Source organism: Drosophila mauritiana, chromosome 2R (assembly GCF_004382145.1).
Source record: "Drosophila mauritiana strain mau12 chromosome 2R, ASM438214v1, whole genome shotgun sequence".
Classification (NCBI taxonomy): domain Eukaryota; kingdom Metazoa; phylum Arthropoda; class Insecta; order Diptera; family Drosophilidae; genus Drosophila; species Drosophila mauritiana.
In genome coordinates, this window is record NC_046668.1 from 2,115,598 (window position 1) to 2,138,022 (window position 22,425).

The 22,425-nt window shown below is 40.7% G+C and overlaps 1 protein-coding gene across 1 annotated transcript in view; it reads left to right on the plus strand.

The window, feature by feature from the left end:
* The window catches only part of LOC117135419, a 33,708-nt gene extending 18,138 nt beyond the window's left edge, over positions 1 to 15,570 (plus strand). The window contains exon 2 of the mRNA XM_033295572.1: positions 14,338 to 15,570. Coding sequence (XP_033151463.1) covers positions 14,727 to 15,044 — 318 coding nt within the window. The 5' untranslated portion in view covers positions 14,338 to 14,726 and the 3' untranslated portion in view covers positions 15,045 to 15,570. The remainder of the gene's footprint in view (positions 1 to 14,337) is intronic.
* Positions 15,571 to 22,425: the final 6,855 nt, after the last annotated feature.

Below are 22,425 nucleotides of genomic sequence, written 5' to 3' on the forward strand. Positions count from 1 at the left end.
GATCCTCCGATGTAGCAAGTACTGTAAATTGTATATTGGGTGCACTTCGTTTTTCTTTAGTGCCTGGAGCTCTGGTTCGAGTTCTATTTTGAATAGTGGCTGCGGAACTTTGTCTTTGTTTAAAATATTAATAGCTGTCTTTGCAGAAAAGTTTTTGGCCTTCAGAGCCTCAATTATCTCAGCTGGTGTCACTGTTGCTTCAATGCCCTTAAGTACTACCTGTAGCCCTTTGCAACTTTTTAATTGGTATGTGTAGTAGTTTTTACCAGCATCATTTAGGTATTTAGTCACTATACGGTGGTCTGCTTCTGTTTGGATCTGTAGTTTTATTTCATGAATATTTCCTTTTTTAAGTGGGATAATGTGGAACTTGCTGTCACCAATCAAAGCAACGAGTTTATTTACAAGTGCATTTGTACTTTGTTCTCGTATGAAAATTGGTGGAGGCCTGGTCTTTTTTGGCTCCCCTACCGTTTTTTCGTTGGGTTGTTCGGTCGCAGAATCAGCCAAGATAGCATATCGGTTTGAATTATTTACTGCAGAGTTTTCATTGCCGTTGTTGGTTCGATTGATTTTGGGTTGATTACCTGCCTTATTGTTTTGAGGGCTGAGCTTTCTCTTGATTTGGATGTAGCGATCCATGCCAGTCTGCACAGTCGAAATCGACTTCTGCTTTTGTTTTGATTCTTCTTTACGTGCATTATTGTTGTTGCAAACGGTCAGTGCTGCTGAATTATTTACAGCTGGCACAGCGATAATTAGTTGGGCCGCTGACGAAGTTGATGTTGTGGCAGTTGCCAGTGAGGTCACTGCACTCGTTATTGCAGTGTTACAGTTACCCGGGACGGTCGTTTGGCGCTGCGAGAGGAGCGGGGTAGGAGAGGCGGTCTCTTCGCTCCACGACTTGTGAGCCGAAGCAGGCAGAGAGGGAGAGCAAGAACGCGGTCTGTCGTTCGCTGAGGGCAAAAGTTTCGAGTTAGTTGAAGGTGAGGGTGCTCGATCACCGATTTGCGGTGAGACGAAAGAAAAGTATGCATTGTTGCGTTGTAAAGAGAGCCGGCGCTCGTCTTGTTCACATTGTCGCTGAGAACGTATGTCGTTTTGATTCATTGTTCTAAGTCCACATATAACAATTACCAGAACAATATGGAATAATTATTTATTTTAGTAAATAATTACTATAGTCAATAATTGTTAGTTGTGCAAACTGCACTTTACACTTTGTGTTTAACTTTCACTATACTGTTGTAGTTTTTAGAACTTGCTATTCGTAGCTTGATAGAAACACGTCTCCACCCGAAGACTGTGAAACATTAGACTGTGAGGCGCACTTCGTGAAGCACTTTGCCTGAATGCCGTCATACTCCAATAAAGCTACGTTAATCTGAAACTATGCCTTCTCCTTGGTCGGGTAATCACCCAAATCGAAAATTTGGTGGGACGAACACACAAGCTCTCTGAGCTAGGCGAGGGAAATCTAGCGGGCAGAACTAAGAAATAAAGTTTTTTACAATGCCAATTCTGTGAAATTTTTTTTTTTTTGTAGCTCAAACATTTTATTTTATTTATTTATAACTAACCACCAGGGATAACCATTAAATTTTTTATAATAGACTTATCAGGTGAATATTACATTGTTACAAATCTGGGGGATGAGTCCTGCGCAGCCTTCGGCGTTGTTCACTATTGTCCAGTAGGGAGATGGCCGCTATTTTGGGATGCCTATGAAGCCTCTTTATGTAACGATCACTGCTCTTCGTTATCTCTTCTCTGACTTAAGGGAACCCAAGGACCTCGTGTATGGTGACGTTGTCGTGCAGCAGGTGAGCTTCGGTGGCTGTGCAGAGAGCCTTGTTTTCAAATCGCTAGATGATTTGGAGGTTGGATTTACTGGCCGTTCCCTATAGTTGGATGCCATACGTCCAGATTGGCCTGACGATCGCCTTATATAAAAGAAGCTTCGACGAAATCGGTAACTTCGATCTTCTTCCTATAAGCCAATAATATTTCTGGAGGTGCTGGTTGGCTTGGTTTCTCTTTTTTAAGATGTGCCAAGATTATACTATACCAAGATAGTTAGGAGTGGCAATTTCCGGGATTGTGGCTTCACCCAGGCTGACGGGGGGCTAGTTGCCGGGTCGGCGAGAAAATGTCGAAGCCGTTGACTTGTCGCTGTTGATCTTATATTCATCCTTTTCTGCCAGGCGTCTAGGAAGTCCAGCTGTGTCTGCATCAGCTCGGAGGCCTGGGTTGCAGTGTCTCCCACGGCCAGGAATGCCGGGACGTCAGCGTATGTAGCTGCCATAAACATTATGCACCAGACCACTAAAAATCTTGATAGAGACTTCTAGATGAGAAAATGGTGCTTCACTCCGATGTTTCTAAAGGATGTACCCAAGGAGGACAGGGAGGACAGACTACTCGAAATTTGATGATGGGGCCAAAAAGCTTGGGTCTCGCTTGGGATCCTATCTCTGATAATCTGTAGTTCTCATTTGCTGTTCTGCAGTCATCGTCGACCCCATGTAGACGATCTGTTTTATCCAAAATTTCGAAGTTTTACGATGCCTTAGGCCTTGTTGGTCCCCTAATCGCAAATTGTAAGATATTCCTAAAACAGCTCTAAAAGGAAAAGTTATGCTGGGATGAAAAACATCTTGAGGCTCAAAATACGAAAAGGTTCGATATTTGCAGCAGCTTCGGAAGGATATGTCGTTGAATTCATACATTTTGTGCTGGACTCAGATTTAGATCTTGAAGTTCATGGGTTTTGCTAGCCTTGACGCTTACGGTGCTTGTGTCAATTGGAGATCAGTGTTCTAGACAGTTACTTTGCTTCAAATCTCGTGTTTCTCCGTTAAAGACCATTACTGTTTCTAAGCTGAAACTTTATGGTGCAGATCTCTTAGCTTGACTTATGTATGCGGTAGCTAGCTTGAAATTATTTAATGGCGGGTAAAACTGTTGGTCGAGTCGCACCAACATTAACCACAGGACATGTGGCGTTGTCCTAGACTCGTGATGAATCTTCGAGATACAACGTTTTTGTGGCTTATAGGCAATTATAAAATTGGCCATCTGCTAGTATCGCTGAGAAGCCGCTTTTTGAGCTAAATTTGCAAAACTCCTTTACTTGGCTGCAGCATGTATTCGCTTATGCCTACAAGGTTCGCAATAGAGTTCGCCATCCTGGTCTCACGGTAGCAGACCTTCAAATTGAATTCGGATGATGCTGCGCATAGTTCAGAACAATCATCTATGGGAGGGTATACAATCTTTAAGGATTAAAGGAACTGTTTACCATACAGTTCTCAATCTCTCTCTCTCGCCTTTCCTGGATCAGTTCGGACTTCTTCGAGTGGGCGGGCGACTAAGGAATTCGTCGCTGGATTTCAATGGCCAGCACCCAACGTTATTGCTAAGATCTCATCCAGTAAAGTTGGCAATTATTTTACATTACTATAATCTTCATATCCGCCCTAGAGCTCTTTTTGGTATAATTCGTTCCAAATATTGGCCTACTGGTGGAAAAAACCAGACCATGGCCGTGACGTACGATGATTTCGGGCTAAGTCTCGTCTCGTTTTGGCGGATCCTCCGAAGGACCGACTTGACGGATCGCATGCCTTTCAGGTCACTGGAGTCGACTTCCAACATTCTTCTACAAGCCGGTGTCTCTCAACAAGGCCCCAATGAATTGCTACGTCTGCGAATTTATTTGCTTTGCAACCAAGGCTATGCATCTGGAGCTAATCAAGGATTTCTGTACAGTATCATTTCTCTACGTTCTCAAGCGCTTTATATGCACCAGGCGGTAGCCTCAATTTATCTATCTGTCATTTATCTAAACAGTCGCTTACATACTTCGCATGCTTACAAACGTACAATAAGTTTTGTTATTTCAAAGGCTAATGATAAAGCTGATTGGCTAAACAGGCTTTGATGGAAGGGTGTAATTTTCTATTGCTCGTAGTTTTTTCGGATAAGGTCTTATGACTTCTGTAGAAACTATGTGCCCTAAGAACTCACATTTATAAATTGCTTTAAGTGATTGATCTCTAAGAAGGTTGAAAAAACAATAATGTCGTCTAAGTATATTATAGAGATGTTATTTAAAAGGGGACGAAGTACGTCGTTTTTACATCCCTGAAAGGTAGCTGGGTCGTTTTTCAGCCTATGGCATACGAGTATATTCGTAGTGCCCTGTCTTAGTTGTGAAACCCTTTAATTAAGACAATTGTAGAAAAATAAATTCATCCTCCCAACTTGCTTAAGATTTCCTCCATATTCGGTATTAGATATTTGTCTACTATTATCTCATTGAGTTTACGGATATTTTATATTTCTTATGTCCGGAGGCGACTGCTTTCTTAGAAACTACTACAATGGGGCTAAAATAGGGGAACTGCTTTCGCGGCTTATTCCCTGATCTAAACTTTTTTTTTTGACTTTATACGTCTGTATCTATCCAGGGACCGTAGCCTTAAGATTTTCTAGTACATTATGGGTTATAGTACATTATTAGTGTGTGTTTACGTTATTAGTGAATGTGAGTGGGTCTCTCTTTGTATATTGAGGACTAATTTCTCTTTCTAGATTTCACTTTGAAGTTTAAATGGTCTATTCTTAAAGAGTTACTCTGCGTATCTTGAGCATGTATGTCTTTTGAGGGTAGGAAAGCATCGATAATTTCGTGCACCTGTCCGTATATTGTAACGGTACGGGGTCCGTAATTTACTGATGACGTTCAATCGCCAAGTAGTTGGCGACCTAAAAGCAAGTCGTATTTAGTTTAAAAAGTGTGTATTAAAAAATCGTGCTGTCCTTACTCTCTCTTGAATGGGTAATTTGAAAAAAATCTTAGTGGCCATATGTTCCGCTGAACCGGTATCTATTGGGCAATTTAAATTCAATTCAATTAAATTTGCTTAATCCGAGGCTGGAGGCCGTTACAGCTTCTGTTACCAATTAATTTGGAGTTCCCATTGGCTTTTCTCGAGGGTCTGATGCCTGACCCATGCCAACTGAACGTATTACATCAGAATCAGCTAAAATTGTTTGCTTAGAAATTCCAAACATATCGATTTAATAATGAAGTGAGCCTTTCTCAGGCGATATTTGTCTTTATTTACTTCAATACTTCCGATTTCACGTCGCGACTACAGAGTCGAATTAAGGTTCAGTCCCGCCTCTGAACCAATCTGATAAAAATAAAACACGAAGAGAATTTCTGTTGAACCGTTTTATCCCAATATCAGTTTAAGACTGAATTAACAGTTTTACTCTATTTTGTCCACAAGTGGACTTATGAATACGGGCAGCAGCATGTACAAGATATCATAAGCAAGGTCAATGATACTGAACTGAATGCTAAGTCAGTACCCGGTCCGAATCTATTGCGATAAATCAACGGAATTTGCGGTTACTGTAAACGGACACCCACAGGTCCCCACAGGCGCAGCGTTAGCATTCTGGACGTGGTGGTGTGAGAAGTCACAAGGCGCAACGTTGACAGAAGTAGCGGCAGAAGTGCCGCTATAAATATTTGAATATGAAATTTTACTTTAGTTTTAGACAGAGCTCAAAATGGATCAATCGTATTCTGATGCACCTAATAAAGAAGAATAATTATTATTTTAAACTTAATAATTGTTTAATTTTCATAAGCTGCTTAAACTTTTTATATGTTAGCTGGCCAGCTATAGTGCTTCCCCAGTTTTAGTACCCTTACTCGATAAACTCACATAATTTATTTCAATACAAACTTAACTTCTTTGTAACCTTACAATTCTTTTGCTTCTGAAGGTTCTTCGTTAATATTTCTGCAACCATCTGTTTAGTTGGATATACTTTAAAACAATCTGCCCTTCCTTAACATGTGATACCGCATATCAATATGTTTCGTCCTTGAATGCTGCACAGGATTCCTTGTCAACTGCTGAGCTCTAAATTGTCAGTATTTATTATTGTCGACATTTCATTTTCTTCTTAATGAAATGGCCTCCTTGCATGTGGATGATATTGTCATGTATTCCGCAGATACGATGCGATGATTTTCAGATTTCTACGAAATCGGTCCTTCAGTCAGATAGAACAGGTATCCTGTGTACTATTTTCTATCAGTTTTGTCACCTTCTCAGTCAGATTCGAAGTAACCTATAGAGCCTCATTGATATTTTTATAATTCTGATGTTTTACTCCTGTCCAGAGCACACTGTGCGGATCCTTGTTACGCTGCGCCAATTTAGACACTGAATGTAAAATGTCTGGAATTGATGATATCGCTAACCACATGAGTTCACGGCCGCTTGATTTGTCTGCTCGTCGACTCTTTTGCATCTCTTTTTGTCGCATGTGATTTGCAATCCTGCATGAGTGACCTAATTACAGTGAACAGCAGAACGCTTAATGTAGGTGCCAGAGAGAGTAAAATAAAAAGTGCGAGAGAGTAGAGAGCTCAGATGCTCGCGCAGCTGATTTGCATAGATAACGATTATATTGCTGCACAGCTAAGGTTGAACTGTGTTTCCATAGTTAGCAGGTACACAAATGAAAATATTAAGAATTTCTGGCGGCTGCGTGGCCCAAAAGCCTTAAATTGGCTTCTTTAGCAAAATCACGATGTCCGCATTATCTTTGCCTGGAAATCCGAGTGGCTGTTGCCTGTATACAGTGTACTCGTCAACGCTGTGATATTTTTTATGCCGGCATTGTCTTGGTCTAATAATTTTCGTCGTCCGAACTGCCGTATTTTTGCGATCTGGGGTTGACTTTGCCATCTGAGTTTGCGTCGTTGATGCAGTTGTTTTCTCTCTAAGACTACAGTTGGTCGTATGGAAAACCACTGCCTTGTGCTACGAATCCAGCATCGTTTTCCAGGTTATCAGCTCGTTCGTCTCTCAGTCTCTCTTTTCGATAACTGGGCACGGGTCGTTAAGCCTCTACCCTTTGGCTGTTCGAGAATAACCAATTATTCGGTATTCCTTCCCTTCTGCGTGGCCTGTATCCAATGCGAAAGAACCAAAAGCTTTAAAATTATATATTTTTGGGTTTTTAACATTCCACGCTTCCATTGGTGTCATATTTTTCTGTTTCTCATACATACAGTTGCGTATACTTATAAATTCATCACTAAGATACGATTAGACCTCTCCGCTACTCCGATTTGTTGTGGGCTTTACGAGATTGTCAATTTCAGCTTAAAATTGAGCCATTCGCTTTCAGGAAATTGTCATAGGTTGCTTTTACAAATTTCTTTCCGTTTTCGCTGCTTATGCACCAGTTTGCCTCTCCACACGTTTCTTGAATTCCACGAACTTTTATAATACGTGGTCTTTGCCTTTCGAAAAATAAACAAATATGGGACAAGACGTCATCGGGAGCTCTAGGCTCTACGTCAGAACAATAAGAAAGCTACACCCCGGAAAGTAAACATTTTTGTGAATGCGAACGCGAAATTTCATCATTTTTCTGCGATATCGATGGATATTGGGAATACAATGAGAAACATTTTGTGGCCGTAACCGGTTTGGCGGTTTTAGGGCGTTATGGTTGGCGTGGTAAAAAGTTTGTTTGGCAAATCGATAGAAATTTACAAGACTAATAAAAATGTGGAAAAATATCCAACAATTTTCCAAAACTGTGAGCGTGGGTTTTAGGGAGTGGAAAAAAGTTATTTTTTGCAAATCGAGAGAAATTAGTCTTGTAGACTAATAAAAATATGAAATAATATTAACAGATTTTTAAAAAGTGTGGCAGTTTTGTGCGGAATGTGGTCATTGAGTGGGCCCATTGTTGATATGGGTCAACAAACTTGCACTGCGTCTTTGTCTCTAGAATTTATATGATGAATCTAAACCTCCTAGCTTTTATAGTTCCTGAGATCTCGACGTTCATACGGACAAACGGACATGGCTAGATTGACTTTGCTATTGATCCAGATCAAGATTTTATACTTCGCATTTTACAGGGAAAATAGAAGAACATTTAAGGATATTTAGTGTTGTTGCCTTTTTGATAATTATGCAGTATTTTGATGATTATCTAACAGGTTTTTTATATTACCCTCCAATTGTTTCCTATCGTCAGCGTCCATTATACCAAATAATATGTGATAGGGAGAACACATAGATTTATTCGATTAATTTTCTCGAATCTAAATTATTTTATTTTCTTCTGTACTTTCCAATGCTTCCACTCTTTCTGAGACATGGAAACTCACCTGTTCTAATTCATAGGTTATTTGTTAAACGTGTTCTTTAGATTCTTGTCTAGAATAAGCACCAGTCATCAGATCATCTATACAAAAATAAATTTTAATTATTTCTTTTATCGATACATTTTTGCATTTTTGCAAGCACTCTTGTCGATAAGTAGGGTGCCGATGCTCTTTTTAATTTTTTTTTTTTTTAATATTTGGAGAACCTCTCAACAAAATGTGCAAATATTGTTGATCATCTTCATCAATATTTATTTTCCGGGACATTTTTCAATATCCGCCGATACTACAAATGGGCATTTACGCAATTTGACAATTGATCAAAGATCAATGTCAAAGTGATGCCATTTAGACATCACTAAGTATGCGTTTTGGTCTATAATACCATACTCTATTCTTATGAACAGCCCAAAAGTTGCGAATTTGCTCAAGAATGTAAATAAAAAAGGATAACATGAAAAACTAAGGGGATTTTCTTTTTTTCCTATCTACACATTCCATTTTACAAAAATAATTGGAATAAAAAGTCGATTCCTAAACGGGATATGGAAAAATAGCTTTGTATTATTTAGTTTCCCTCGCACTATTATTTTTATGAACACAGAAGTATATATACAAATTATTTAAATGCCATAAATTTAAAAGAAAATAAGTCTACTAAAAAATTATATCAAATTAATAAAAAATATACCCTCACTTAGCGTCTAGCGTCAGACTGTACCAAGCTATTACAATATCCTTCCGTAAGACTTGAATTTCCAAAATCGTTTCTTCGCGACTTCTAGATAAATTTGCATGCTTTTTTTTTATATGACCAGAGGCTTTTATGCCAACATCTTTTAGAAACTGCGTAATCAGTTTGGCCTTATGACAGGTGACATTTTTCTGCTGGGGTATGTGGAATGCATGATTATTAAGGACATCCAAATATTTCCAAATATTCATGGTTCCATGAACGGGAACTAAATCTCCCAAGACAGTGAAGGCTACGCATCCCCAAAACAAAACAGACCCTCCTGAATGACTTATTCTCTGACATACAGCTGCCACTTTTTTCCGATATTGTTTCAGTAATCAAACAAAAAAATTTTTTTTTGGGCAGTGAAACTCAAATAGCTTTTATCGCTACACAAAACATTTTTCCAGAATGATGCAGGCTGACCAATATATTTTTTTGCAAAGTCGAGGCGCCTAACTTATTTCGTGGAGTTATTAGTGGCTAGCATATGTTCTAAAAGCGGCTTCCTTAAGACGTCTGCGAACCGTTCTTTCACTGATATTGATTTCTGCTCCTTCTTTTAGTTCTTTGTTATTTACAATGATATTTTGTACCGAAATACCAGAGTTATACTTAATTATTATTTCCTTTTTTATAAATTCGCTCAGTTCCCTTCTTTTCCCCATGTTTAAAAAATTAATGAATGAAATAAAAGTAGGTAGTAACACGTTATCAAGGACAAATGTTCAATTGATCTGAAATGCGAACTAATTATATGTGATGTCTAAATACTTTTGCAATCGCCCAAATCGTTGTCTGTCTAGCTTTCTTATCAGCAGAAGTATAATTGAAAAGGTAAACGGCAAAACATACCTCTCGCGTGTAACTGTAATTGCACTTTTTGTTTTATTATCAATAGTTTACTATTTATTTGACTGTACTATGAAAAGCATAGCCCGGCAGTTGGAAGCTAATGGTGTCTAAATACTTATGCCCACTAGTGTATAATAGGCCCGTAAGCGATTAATTTGGCGATATATGTAAGTTATTATTATTAAGTGGGTTTCAATGTGTACTCCGACCCATTCTCATCTATTGTACTACCCCTCCATGACTCAAAGATCTCCCTGAAGTCCAATGCACTGTATAAATGCCAGAATATTATTGGAGTTCAGGGCTGCAATTGTTTCCCGTGGGACTACATACATGCCCAGGAGTCTGTTCCTCCTGATGGAAAGTGCCATGCAGTCACATATAATATGTGCAGAGCTCCCCTCCTCCATGCAACAGAAGCGACAGAGTTCACTGTCTGCAATGCCAATCTTATGCAAATGACTGCGAAGTCGGCAGTGCCCCGTAAGAAGGCCAGTTAAAATGCGCACGGTGTTTTTCCCGTGTGTCATTAAGGTCTTGAATCTATTGCGGTTATATTCACGAAGGAGAATCTTAGACTGCCTAAGTCCTGGTAGGTGTTCCCAGAAGGACAGACAGAAGGACAGGTACGCATTGCTACTGTCATGCATATGCAGGAAATTCTTTGCAGCTTATAAAGTTTCACCTTAGTGGTGCTAAGGCATGCTCTATCACCCTAGGCTATTACCCTATAGATTAGTATGGGTCTGACTACCATGATGTACAGCCATCTTATTAAGCGTGGTGAGGTCCCCCACGACTTTCCAGCAATTTTTCTACACGTGAAAAGTGCTCTGGTGCACTTATCAATTGTGTTATCGACATGAGTTTTGAAGCTAAGTTTGGAGTCGAGGGTTATCCCAAGATACTTAACTTCTTTGCTGGCCTCTATGCGACATTCTGACAGGGTTATTGCCTTCATTCTCTTTAGCTTTTACCTATTTGTGAAAGGAACAATAACAGTTTTGCTAGGATTTAGGCTCAGGCCTACTTCCTTGCACCATTCGCTGGTCATGTTGAGGCCCAGTTGAATGATATGGCAAAGTGTTTCCTCATATTTACCTCTGGCTATAATGACAATATCGTCAGCATAGCCTTGGCAAAGTATACCTCTGCGGGTCGGTCTGTCCAGCAACTCGTCTACCAGCAAGCTCCACAAGAGAGGCGAGAGGACACCCCCCTGGGGGGCATCCCCTTGTGGTAGATACTGTGGACGACTGTCCTCCTATAGTGGCCATGGCTCGCCTAAATGTCAGTAGTGATTTGATCCATCTGCTGGTTGTTGCATCTAGTCCTTTTCTTGCCAGGGATGCGTTGGCAGCCTCATGGGAGGTATTGTCGAATGCACCCTGTATGTCTAAGAAGGCACATAGCGCCACGTCCTTATAAGTATGGTAAGTGAATCCTCAATAAGGCTTTTCAGGTGATATAGGGCAGTTGATCTGCCCGCCCTGTAGGCATGCTGCGTCCGTTGGAGCGGATGCTCTACAAGCAGAGTGCTTCTAATGCTCACATCCACTAGCTTTTCCAACGTTTTTACAAAAACGATGTCAAGCTGATGGGTCTGAACGACTTCGGATCAGTGATGTCTTTCTTTCCAGCTTTTGGAATGAAGACCACTTTTGCTTACTCCAGGCAGTAGGTATGTGTCCTAAACCTACGCTGCCGATCAGAATTTTCCTGATCGGCACTGCGAGCTGATTTAGCAGGATTGGCTGAATGCCATCTGGACCAGGAGATTTGTAGGGCTGGAATGTACCAATTGCCCATCTTAATCTCTCCGTTGTTACTATTGATTTTGCTTTGGCCCAATCAGTAGCACACGGTCTACTTTGCGCCGTTACCGGGGTATTCCCATCCGTTTGAAGCGTGCTTCCCGGAAAGTAAGTTGCCTGTAGTAGCACAAATTTCTCCTTACTTCCTATAGTATAGGAGTTATCCTCCGTACGTAGTGCCTGATTTGATTCTGGCACTCCTTTGGAGATTGCTCTGTGAAGTCTTGCACCTTCACATGTGTTTACTATTGCCTCACAGAAGGTGGTGGGCACGCCTCGTCACCGGCAAAGTAAGCCGATGCCACCACACTCTTCTTGGCTGCTCCCACATCTTCTACCACGATCGGTACAGAGTTCCAATTACCTTGGCGTTCTTCACGTACAGTCCTTTTATTCCCTGGTTATACCAGGGTTCCTGTACCAGGGCTAGCCCAAGATGTTGTTTGGTGAACATCCTTGCCAGCACAGCCAAGGCCGCCTTGGCGCGATGGTTTTTCACCTGAGCTATCCCTGTACTTCCGACCATTAGATGATCGGCTCCATCGTCGGCGTTCCTGATCTGGAGATACCCAGATCACCATCCACCGGTATCGCTGCTTCCGTACTCAGCAGGTCTAGTTCCATGCCTAGCTCCTGAGAGGATAACGGGGTCTGATCCCCCACCTCGATGATGGTCGCATCAAGATCCTCATCATCCGCCAGATCCTCGTTGGATTCGGAGAGCTTATTGGGCTTCTCCTTCTTCCTCCGTTTTAGCCTTCTTTAGACCACAAACTGAGATGTCTCCAAATGTCTCCACCTTTGAGGTACTTGGGCCATCGAAGGGAGCAGTCAGTGGCCTGCTCTTCTCCACCTTCTGCCTCTAAGGCGTTTCCGTCGGAGGCGTCAGGGTGGTGTTTGCCCGCTTCGAAGCAAAGTTGGGCTTTTGCTCTAGCGGCTGCAGTGTTTTGGCCAGAGACAAAGCTTCTGCGGGTGACTTGCCCTGCTGAAGGTAACAAAGATACCACTTCGTTCTAGCCCCGCTCAGCCCCTTACGGTTAGGGTCATCCCTGGCCCCAGGCTGACCAAGTTGCGGTAATGGGTTTTTAGCCCGTCCCGCTTGGCCGGCTTGGACCACATTCGAGTGACTCGGTGTGGCTGCCCGATACTTCCCTCCCGCAACTGGGCGTGCTTGTGCCGTTGGCGCCTCCGTTTAGGAGCATTTTTTGATGTTACCACCGAAGTAGGCCGCTCTCCGTCAAGGAGACGGTCCTCGTAATGTCTTGCGACATTTCCCGCAGTCAAGTCCTGCGGTATTATAAAATTACTTGGTCTATTGCTCATAGTACCCACGAGTTGCAGAGAAATAAAAGGTCCGCCCGGGCAGAGATCCGCAGTACCCGGGTAAGGCTAACTAGACCGGGCGGACGCCACTTGCCCGGACTCTCCGTTATCGACTGGGCTAGTTATTACACGGGCCCCCAGCCTGGCAGACTTTCGGCACGGGTCGAATGACACCTTAGTCCGGCCCGGAGGTGTGGAAATTTTTGAGAGTTACCAGCTCCAGCCCAACTACGATTAGCCAGCACTCTTAGCAGAGACATGACCTAACTAAGAGCCTGTTTCCAGCCGCCCTCGCGTGGAAAGTGTAGTTGCACTTTCAGTAGTGTGTCACAATTACGTCGCGTACCGCCGTTGGTGGCGCGTTGATCCCCTTGTGACACCTACTGGCGTGGCGGCCTATTAAAGCAGTTGTTACAAATTAAAATGTAAAACGGGCCCAGTGGGAGCACATATGAACACATTTTATAAAAAAATTAAAAGAAGTGGGTTTTCTAGTTCAAGAAGAAATCCTAAGTGTTATACTATTGTCAAGTTTTCCTCAGTCGTTTGAAGGCTTCGTGATTGCTCTAGAACCATGAGATGAGTTGCCATCACTAAGTATGTTGAAAATTTAATTGCAAGAAGAAGGACAAAGGCGAAAAGTACAAGAAGATCAAGTAGAAAAATGTGGGCAAACGTTTTTTGGAATTCGGTCCGCGAACGAAAATGAAAGTGGAAAAATTCCACTATAGAACTGATTAACGTACCATGATTAACGTATATGTAAAAAACTTGCAATGCAATTTTATGTCAGTAAGACCACCAATTGAACATGACTTTCAATTGAAATTTGAAAATAAAAGTGCGGTTATAAAAAACAAAGAGAACCAAATTATTTTGGTTGCTCAATTGCAAAGTTAATTATTTTTATTTAAAATGAAGCAAATGGTGCTAACCAATTGTGTCTTGCTAAACCAATTCCAATTTTTTTGGAATTCTATTCTATTCGATTCTATGGCATCAAAGATATGGACATCTACATTTTGGGAGTTTAAATAATATGATTAATAAAAAAATGGTATATGGTCTAAAGAAACAAGAATTGAGTGGTCCAAAAAAATTTAAATGTGTCAAGTGTGCTAAAAGTAAAATATGCGTGAAGCAGTTTCCGAATGCAAGTGCATACCGATATATGTGGAACTATGCAAACTGTTTCCATGGGAGGTGCACACCATTTTGCTACATTCATTGGTGACAAATCTCGATATGTATACGTCTGTTTCCTAAAGACGAGAGATGAAATTCTGGCTAAATTTAAAGAATTTAAGGCATTTGCGGAGAATCAGACCAACAAGAAGATTAAAGCCGTGAAAAACGATAACGGGCGTGAGTATTTAAGTAATGCGTTTCAGTCTTTCTTGACAGAAAATAGCATCAAGCAGTTGACGGTTCCACACATCCCTCAGCAAAATTGTGTGGCGGAACGTGCTAACCGAACTCTGGTAGAAATGGCTAGAAGTATGATGCTGCAGGCTGCTGTTGGAGTTTGGCTATGGGCAGAGGCTATTAACACTGCTGCCTATCTACGCAATCGATCCGAGACGTCTACTTTACCAGGAATGACTCCAATTGAATCATGGACAGGGAAGAAGCCAACTGTGTTACACTTGAAGGTTTTTAGGTCTAAAACTGTCGTGCTGGACAAAACCCAGAAAAAGAAGTTTTATCCAAGAGGCCAGGACCATGTTTTGGTAGGATACTCTGAAATTTCAAAAGCTTATCGTTTGTATAATCCTAGACCATGATGACTGTGCTCGGATCGAACAAGATTCTGGTACTTCTAACGTTCAACTTGAGAAGCTTAAAGCCGTTCCAGTTGACGTGTTTTACGAAATCCCGAACTTGTCTAATGACCAAGACGATGATGCACCTGTCGGCGAGAACCCTGATGAAGAAGGAGGAGAGCTTTCTTCTGATGAGCTTCCTAACGAACCAGCTGAATGGAGAAGTCGTGGGCGAGCAAAGAAAGTGTACACTGGCTTACCCGGACGACCACGTAAGCAGTACAATATGGTCAATACAATGTATGCTGAAGAAGTTCCCGTCCCTACGAGTGTGAACGAGGCGAGGCAATGAGTATGCATAATTCTGCTGAATGGAGAGCTTCTATGCAGAAGGAGATGGAGAGTCTTCAAGCCAATGCGACCTGGACGTTGGAGGATCTCTCAGAGGGTCAGAAAGCTATCGGATCGAAATGGGTGTTTGCAGTGAAGCGTGACAAGACGGGCCAAGTAGAGCGGCTAAATTCTCGACTAGTTGCAAAGGCATGCGCTCAGCGATATGGCGTTAATTTTACGGAGACGTATGGCACGTTATTCGTCTATCAAGCTCGTCATTGCTCTGGCAGTTAAGAATGGTTTGTACATGCACCAAATGGACGTATCGTCTGCCTACTTGAACAGTGAATGCTGTTTACATGCGCGAACCACAAGGATTTATCGATGAGCAATACCCGAAGCGAGTGCTGAAGCTACACAAATCTTTATACGGGTTGAAGCAGAGCGGCCGAGAATGGAATGAGCGGTTAGATGCGGTGCTGCTCAAAATTGGATTTGTACCGTGTCCTAGCGAACCTTGTATCTATATGCAATATACCTGAACGAGGACAAATATAATTGTTGTATATGTAGATGACCTTATTATAGCCAGTTTTAGCAAGGATGAAATAAAGCGTCTAATTGCAAAAGAATTTATAGTTGTAGCCGGCGGTGAATTGAAGCATTTATTGGGAATTGAAATCGAACGTGACGGCGATACTGGAGGCATAGGGATTGGTCATAACCAGTACATAGAGAGGCTCCTGAATAACTACAAGCAGGAGCAAGCCGAACGTTACACCCCTAGATGCTGGATTCCAAGTAAAATGTGCCAGAGTCGATTGCCAGTGGGTGGATAAAGTTGCCTCAGTCTTTTAATCGGATCCCTAATGTATTTGGCAATACTACTACTACTACTACTACTCGTCCTGATATAATACATTCTGTGACTACACTGGTGTTCAAGTTACGGGGTTTGGACTGTCACCCGCTCTCCGCTCCCTCTTACGCTCTCCACTCCCTCTTACGCTCTCCCGCTCTTCACCACAGAGTCTCCGAGGAGTCTCCGCTGCGCTTGGGAGAACCCAACTCATTAGCATAAGCTTTAGTGTAAAAACTAACCACGCACAATAAAGATACGCCCGGTCGCGCCCGCGCATTTACAAAAGTCAAGTGTTCGCTTTTCTCCGAGTGTTCCATTTTCAGCAAACTAAGAATTTTCCAGGACCAGCAACCCCCAGCATCCCAACATTTTGGTCCTTCGAGCCGGATATCCTGGATTTTTCTAGTTTGTCCTTCAGCGACCAACTTATAAGATAAGTACGAAATCTCCATTCCTTTTAAGTGCCGGTCTGCAGCAAAAGGTTCGAAAATCCAATTTCGTTCAATTTGCTGTAAGATTTATTGTCAAATCTAACGGATTTCTCCGACAAAAGGCAATTAAAGGAAATTACTTATCCATTTTCACGGGCGCCGCCATATTACCCACCGTTCTAAATTTCTAAGTCCCATTTTTCGAATATAGTTAAATATTCATCCAGTCCGAAAAGTGGAAAATTCCAAATATGAAAGAAGTGAAATTAATTTGTGCTAAGTTCAGTGAAAATTTCTAAAGTCCAAGACTCTTCCAAAAGTGGCAAATTTTCAGTTCTCGTTTCACTGTGTCCAACGCAAGCCAAATTCTTTTCGCAACACATTTTTTTGCCTTAACTCCGCAGTCCGCTTAATACAATTTGCTTTGCTATACATACAAATACAACAACGAAACAGTACCACTTCAACCTCCGAAGAGATAAGTCGTGCCACTCAGTCTAAAGCCTCGCTTCGCGTAAGCCCAAAACTCTTATCAGCAAAATCTTGATAAACAAATATCAACCACAAAGAGAAAATAAAAAACTTAACAACAAAAACAACAATACCGCTAATCCGGGCTCAAGCCCTTAACCAACAATCATGACAGACCCACCAAACATTTACAAAATCACTTCAAAAACATACCAATCCCAATTAGGCGAACCTTAATTTATAATTATTAAAAGAAATGACAACAACTCTTTCGAAAGAACTTCACCATTCATCATAAAAAAATCGGTGGACTTTGCCTGTGGAGGAGAAGTTGAGGGATGCAAACGTACAAGAGACGGCAACCTGCTAATAAAAACCAAAAATGAATTACAAGCCAGAAAACTCCTAAAACTAACAAAAATTGCAGATGTGGATGTAACAGCAAGTGAACATAAAACATTAAACTTCTCTAAGGGAGTTATTTACTGTAACGACCTTAGACACATCGACGAAGACACAATTCTACAAGAACTAAAACCACAAAAAGTATCTGAAGTTAAAAAAATAATGAAACGGCAAAACCCCAACTCTAACTCCGACACCAACAACATCACATTAGTTGAAACTGGACTTATAATTATAACCTTTGAATCGCATAAGCTCCCCGAGATAGTACGAATCGGGTACGAAACAGTCCGAGTACGAGACTATATCCCACTCCCACTTCGATGCAAAAAATGCCTCCGCTTCGGTCATCCAACACCCATATGCAAAAGTGTAGAAACTTGCATCAATTGCTCTGAAACAAAACACACAACCGACGGAGAAAAATGCACAAACGAAAAAAACTGCTTAAATTGCCGAAATAACCCAGAACTTGACCATCAACACAGCCCAATTGACCGCAAATGCCCTACGTTCATAAAAAACCAGGAATTAACAGCAATTAAAACCACACAAAAAGTTGACCATAAAACGGCCCAACACATATATTTCGAACGTCACGGCTTCCAAACGAAAAACACCTACGCCAAAACACTTACAAACGGCACAACCCAGAGGACAACAAACACTCCATCACCTAATATTCACACAAACACAACCCAATCACAACACCAAAATCCGCACCACACACCCAAATCAGCAGCACAAAACACTTCATCTAAGACACCAACAACTGAACCAGCCAAAACAACCTTACTATCCAACCAACCACACCAACACCACCACCACCACAGCTACGACAAACTAGAAGACATGGATACCGACTACACACCTACCAGAAAACCATCTACGGCATACTCATCACAACTCACAGAAGACCTAAAAATAAAAATCTTCCCGAAAGATAAGTCCAATAACCTATCCATAAACCTTAAAGCATCTAAACTAAAGGCCAAAGCCCACAAAAACAAACACACTAACAACAGCGACAGCGAATCCATATAGAACCTTAAACTCTACACAAAACCCTAACCGTTAACACTACCTTTAAGTAAGTTATAAGCTTTAATTTTCTCTCAAATGTCACTAACTATAATCCAATGGAATCTAAAAGGATATCTAAACAACTACAGCCATCTCCTTATTCTAATCAAAAAATACTCCCCTCACATAATTTCCCTCCAAGAAACCCATATACAATACACTAATAACATCCCAACCCCAATAAACTACAAACTATTAACAAATATTGCCACCAACAGATTTGGGGGCGTAGCATTTCTAGTGCATAAGTCAATACAACACACTGTCCTCAACATAACAATCGATATAGAAGCAATAGCCATAAATATAGAATCTAAACTTAAATTAAACATATTTTCCACATACATTTCTCCGACCAAAAACATAACTAACCAGACACTCCATAACACATTTAACATACAACAAACACCCTCTCTAATTACGGGAGATTTTAATGGATGGCACCCATCCTGGGGCTCCCCAACAACAAATAAACGAGGAAAAATAACTCATAGATTCATTGACAACATGCACCTTATCCTGTTAAACGACAAATCTCCCACACACTTTTCAACACACAACACATACACACACATAGACCTCACACTCTGCTCTCCAATCCTAGCCCCCCACGCCAAGTGGAAAATACTAAACGATCTTCACGGTAGCGACCATTTCCCTATTATCACAACACTATTCCCAACAACCAATCCACAAAAATTCTACAGACCCTTTTTTAAACTCAAAGAAGCCAACTGGGAACAGTTCAACGCTCTTACCCACCAAACCAACAAGAAATACCCCACCTCCCACAACGTAAACAAAGAAGCCGCTCTAATCAACAGAATCATCCTATATAGCGCAAACCTCTCCATCCCACAAACCTCACCTAACACACATCCATACAGGGTTCCATGGTGGAACAAACAGCTCGACCAATTACGTAAAGAAAAACAACTTGCCTGGAAAAAATTAAACCGCACAATTACTGTTGACAACATTCTAGACTATAGACGCAAAAACGCAATATTTAGATACGAACTAAAAAAGAGGAAAAAAGAAGCTTCCAGCTCTTTCACCTCAACCATCCATCCCACTACTCCCTCATCCAAAATATGGGCCAATATAAGACGCTTCTGCGGACTTAACCCAGCAAAACAAATTCATGCCATCACAAACCCAGTAAATAATGAGACTACATTGGCTAGCAACGAAATTGCTAACATATTCGCACAACATTTCTCTGACCTCTCCGGCGACTGGAACTTTTCAGAGGAGTTCCGGAACAATAAATATAGAAACAACCTACATCTCTACACCCCCTCTCCAATAGCCCAAACCATAGAAGAGAACATAACGTATCTAGAACTTAGCTCAGCACTACAAACATTAAAAGGATGTGCTCCAGGACTAAATAGAATCTCGTATCAAATGATCAAAAATAGCTCCCACACAACAAAAAACCGAATAACGAAACTATTTAATGAAATATTCAATAGCCACATACCTCAAGCCTACAAAACAAGCCTAATCATACCAATCCTTAAGCCAAACACCGATAAAACGAAAACTTCCTCATACCGACCCATCTTCCTCAACTGCTGTATAGCTAAGATACTTGATAAAATAATTGCGAAAAGACTCTGGTGGCTAGTGACATATAACAACCTAATTAACGACAAACAATTCGGATTCAAAAAAGGCAAATCGACTTCGGACTGTCTACTCTATGTAGACTATCTCATAACGAAGTCAAAAATGCACACCTCCCTCGTCACTCTTGATTTTTCAAGAGCCTTCGATCGAGTAGGTGTGCACTCCATAATCCAGCAATTGCAGGAATGGAAAACGGGTCCCAAAATAATAAAATACATTAAAAACTTCATGAGCAACAGAAAAATAACTGTCCGCGTCGGTCCGCATACATCAAGCCCGTTACCCCTATTCAACGGAATCCCCCAAGGTTCACCCATATCCGTAATACTTTTCCTCATAGCATTCAACAAATTATCCAATATCATATCCCTACATAAAGAAATTAAATTCAACGCATATGCCGACGACTTCTTCCTTATAATAAATTTCAACAAAAACACAAATACAAATTTCAACTTAGACAATCTATTCGACGATATAGAAAATTGGTGCTCCTACTCAGGGGCATCGCTTTCCCTATCCAAATGTCAACACCTCCACATATGCAGAAAACGTCACTGCACATGCAAGATAAGCTGCAACAACATCCAAATTCCTAGCGTTACGTCCTTAAAAATTCTAGGAATGACCTTAAACAACAAATACAAATGGAACACACACATAAAACTACTTCTACCCAAACTACACAACAAACTAAATATAATAAAATGCCTATCTAGTCTTAAATTTAATTGCAACACGCATACACTACTTAATGTCGCAAAAGCAACAATTATAGCCAAACTAGAGTATGGTTTGTTTCTGTACGGCCATGCTCCCAAAAGCATTCTAAACAAAATAAAAACACCGTTTAACTCCGCTATCCGTCTAGCTCTCGGCGCCTATCGCTCTACCCCAATAAATAACTTACTTTACGAATCGAATACTCCCCCCTTAGAAATGAAACGAGACCTTCAAATAGCCAAACTATCCCAAAACCTAATCTTCTCCAAAAACACACCAATACATAAGTTCTTGAAGCCTAAAAAAGCTAATAAGAAAAAAACATCAACAATAGACCGAACAATCAAGCTTAGCCTAGAACTTAATCTACCCTACAAACCAATAAAACTCCATAAAAACAGACCACCATGGACCCTCCCCAATCTAATAGACACGTCACTTAGAATCCATAAGAAAGAACAAACATCTCCAGACCAATACAGAAAATTATACGAACACACAAAGAATAACCTCAAAACACATAATTTCATATTCACTGACGGTTCAAAAATTAATTACACAATATCATTCGCCATTACAACGGAGACAGACGTCTTGAAATACGGCATACTGCCCCCATATTCATCCGTCCTCACCTCCGAAACAATCGCCATCCTAGAAGCAATAGAACTTACTAAAAACCGAAGAGGCAAATTTATTATCTGTTCCGACTCCCTATCCGCAGTAGATTCAATTCAAAACACAAATAATAACAGCTTTTACCCAAGCAGAATACGATCGCTAATAACGCAACACGCACCTAAAATTAAAATAATGTGGATTCCTGGCCATTCAGGAATAAAAGGAAATGAACTAGCCGATCAAGCTGCAAAATCAGCAAGCAGTATGCCACTTATCCTCACCCCAAACATAAATACCACAGATATAAAAAAACACCTTAAAGCCGACCTTGCGACAAAACAGAAAGAACACATAATAAACTGCAGTCCATGGTACCAATCTATTAACACGAACACCTCACACACATGCGATTACCTTAAACAATCCCACCCAAATTGGACCAGACTCGACCAAATAAAAATAATACGACTTCGACTAGGACACACAAACATAACCCACCAACACTACCTAAATCCCAATTCAATACCAACTTGTCCGTTTTGCCAAGGTGATATTTCTTTAAACCACATATTAAACTCATGCCCATCCCTCCTACAAACCAAGCAAGATATATTTAACAACACCAACCCTCTAGACCTTCTTAGCAAACCCAATCCAGATAACATACAAAAACTCATACTTTTCCTCAAAGAAACTAAATTATACCACAAAATCTAAAAACAAAACAGGCATTTGTACATAACAAGCCAGCAATTAGTTACCAAATTAGATATTAACTAAATTAAGATTGTAAATAAACATTGTAAATAAATATAGCTGTAAGCCCCGTAGCTAATGCTATACTATCTAAGTTAGTCTAGTTTTGTAAACTATTCTATCTATCATAATAAATAAATAAATAAACAACAACGAAACAAACAACACATACCCTCTGGCCATTCCAAATAAAATATTGATTAAATATTTTACCCGCCAGTTTCATATACATTGCATGCATTACATCTACATATACATCTCCATATACATACATATACATATACATCTCCATATACATCACATATATTATATCCACATATATTACCGACATACATTGCGCATATTATCTTCATTCCTTGTAACCAAAGTTTACCAAAGTTTCCCGTCGGCAAATCC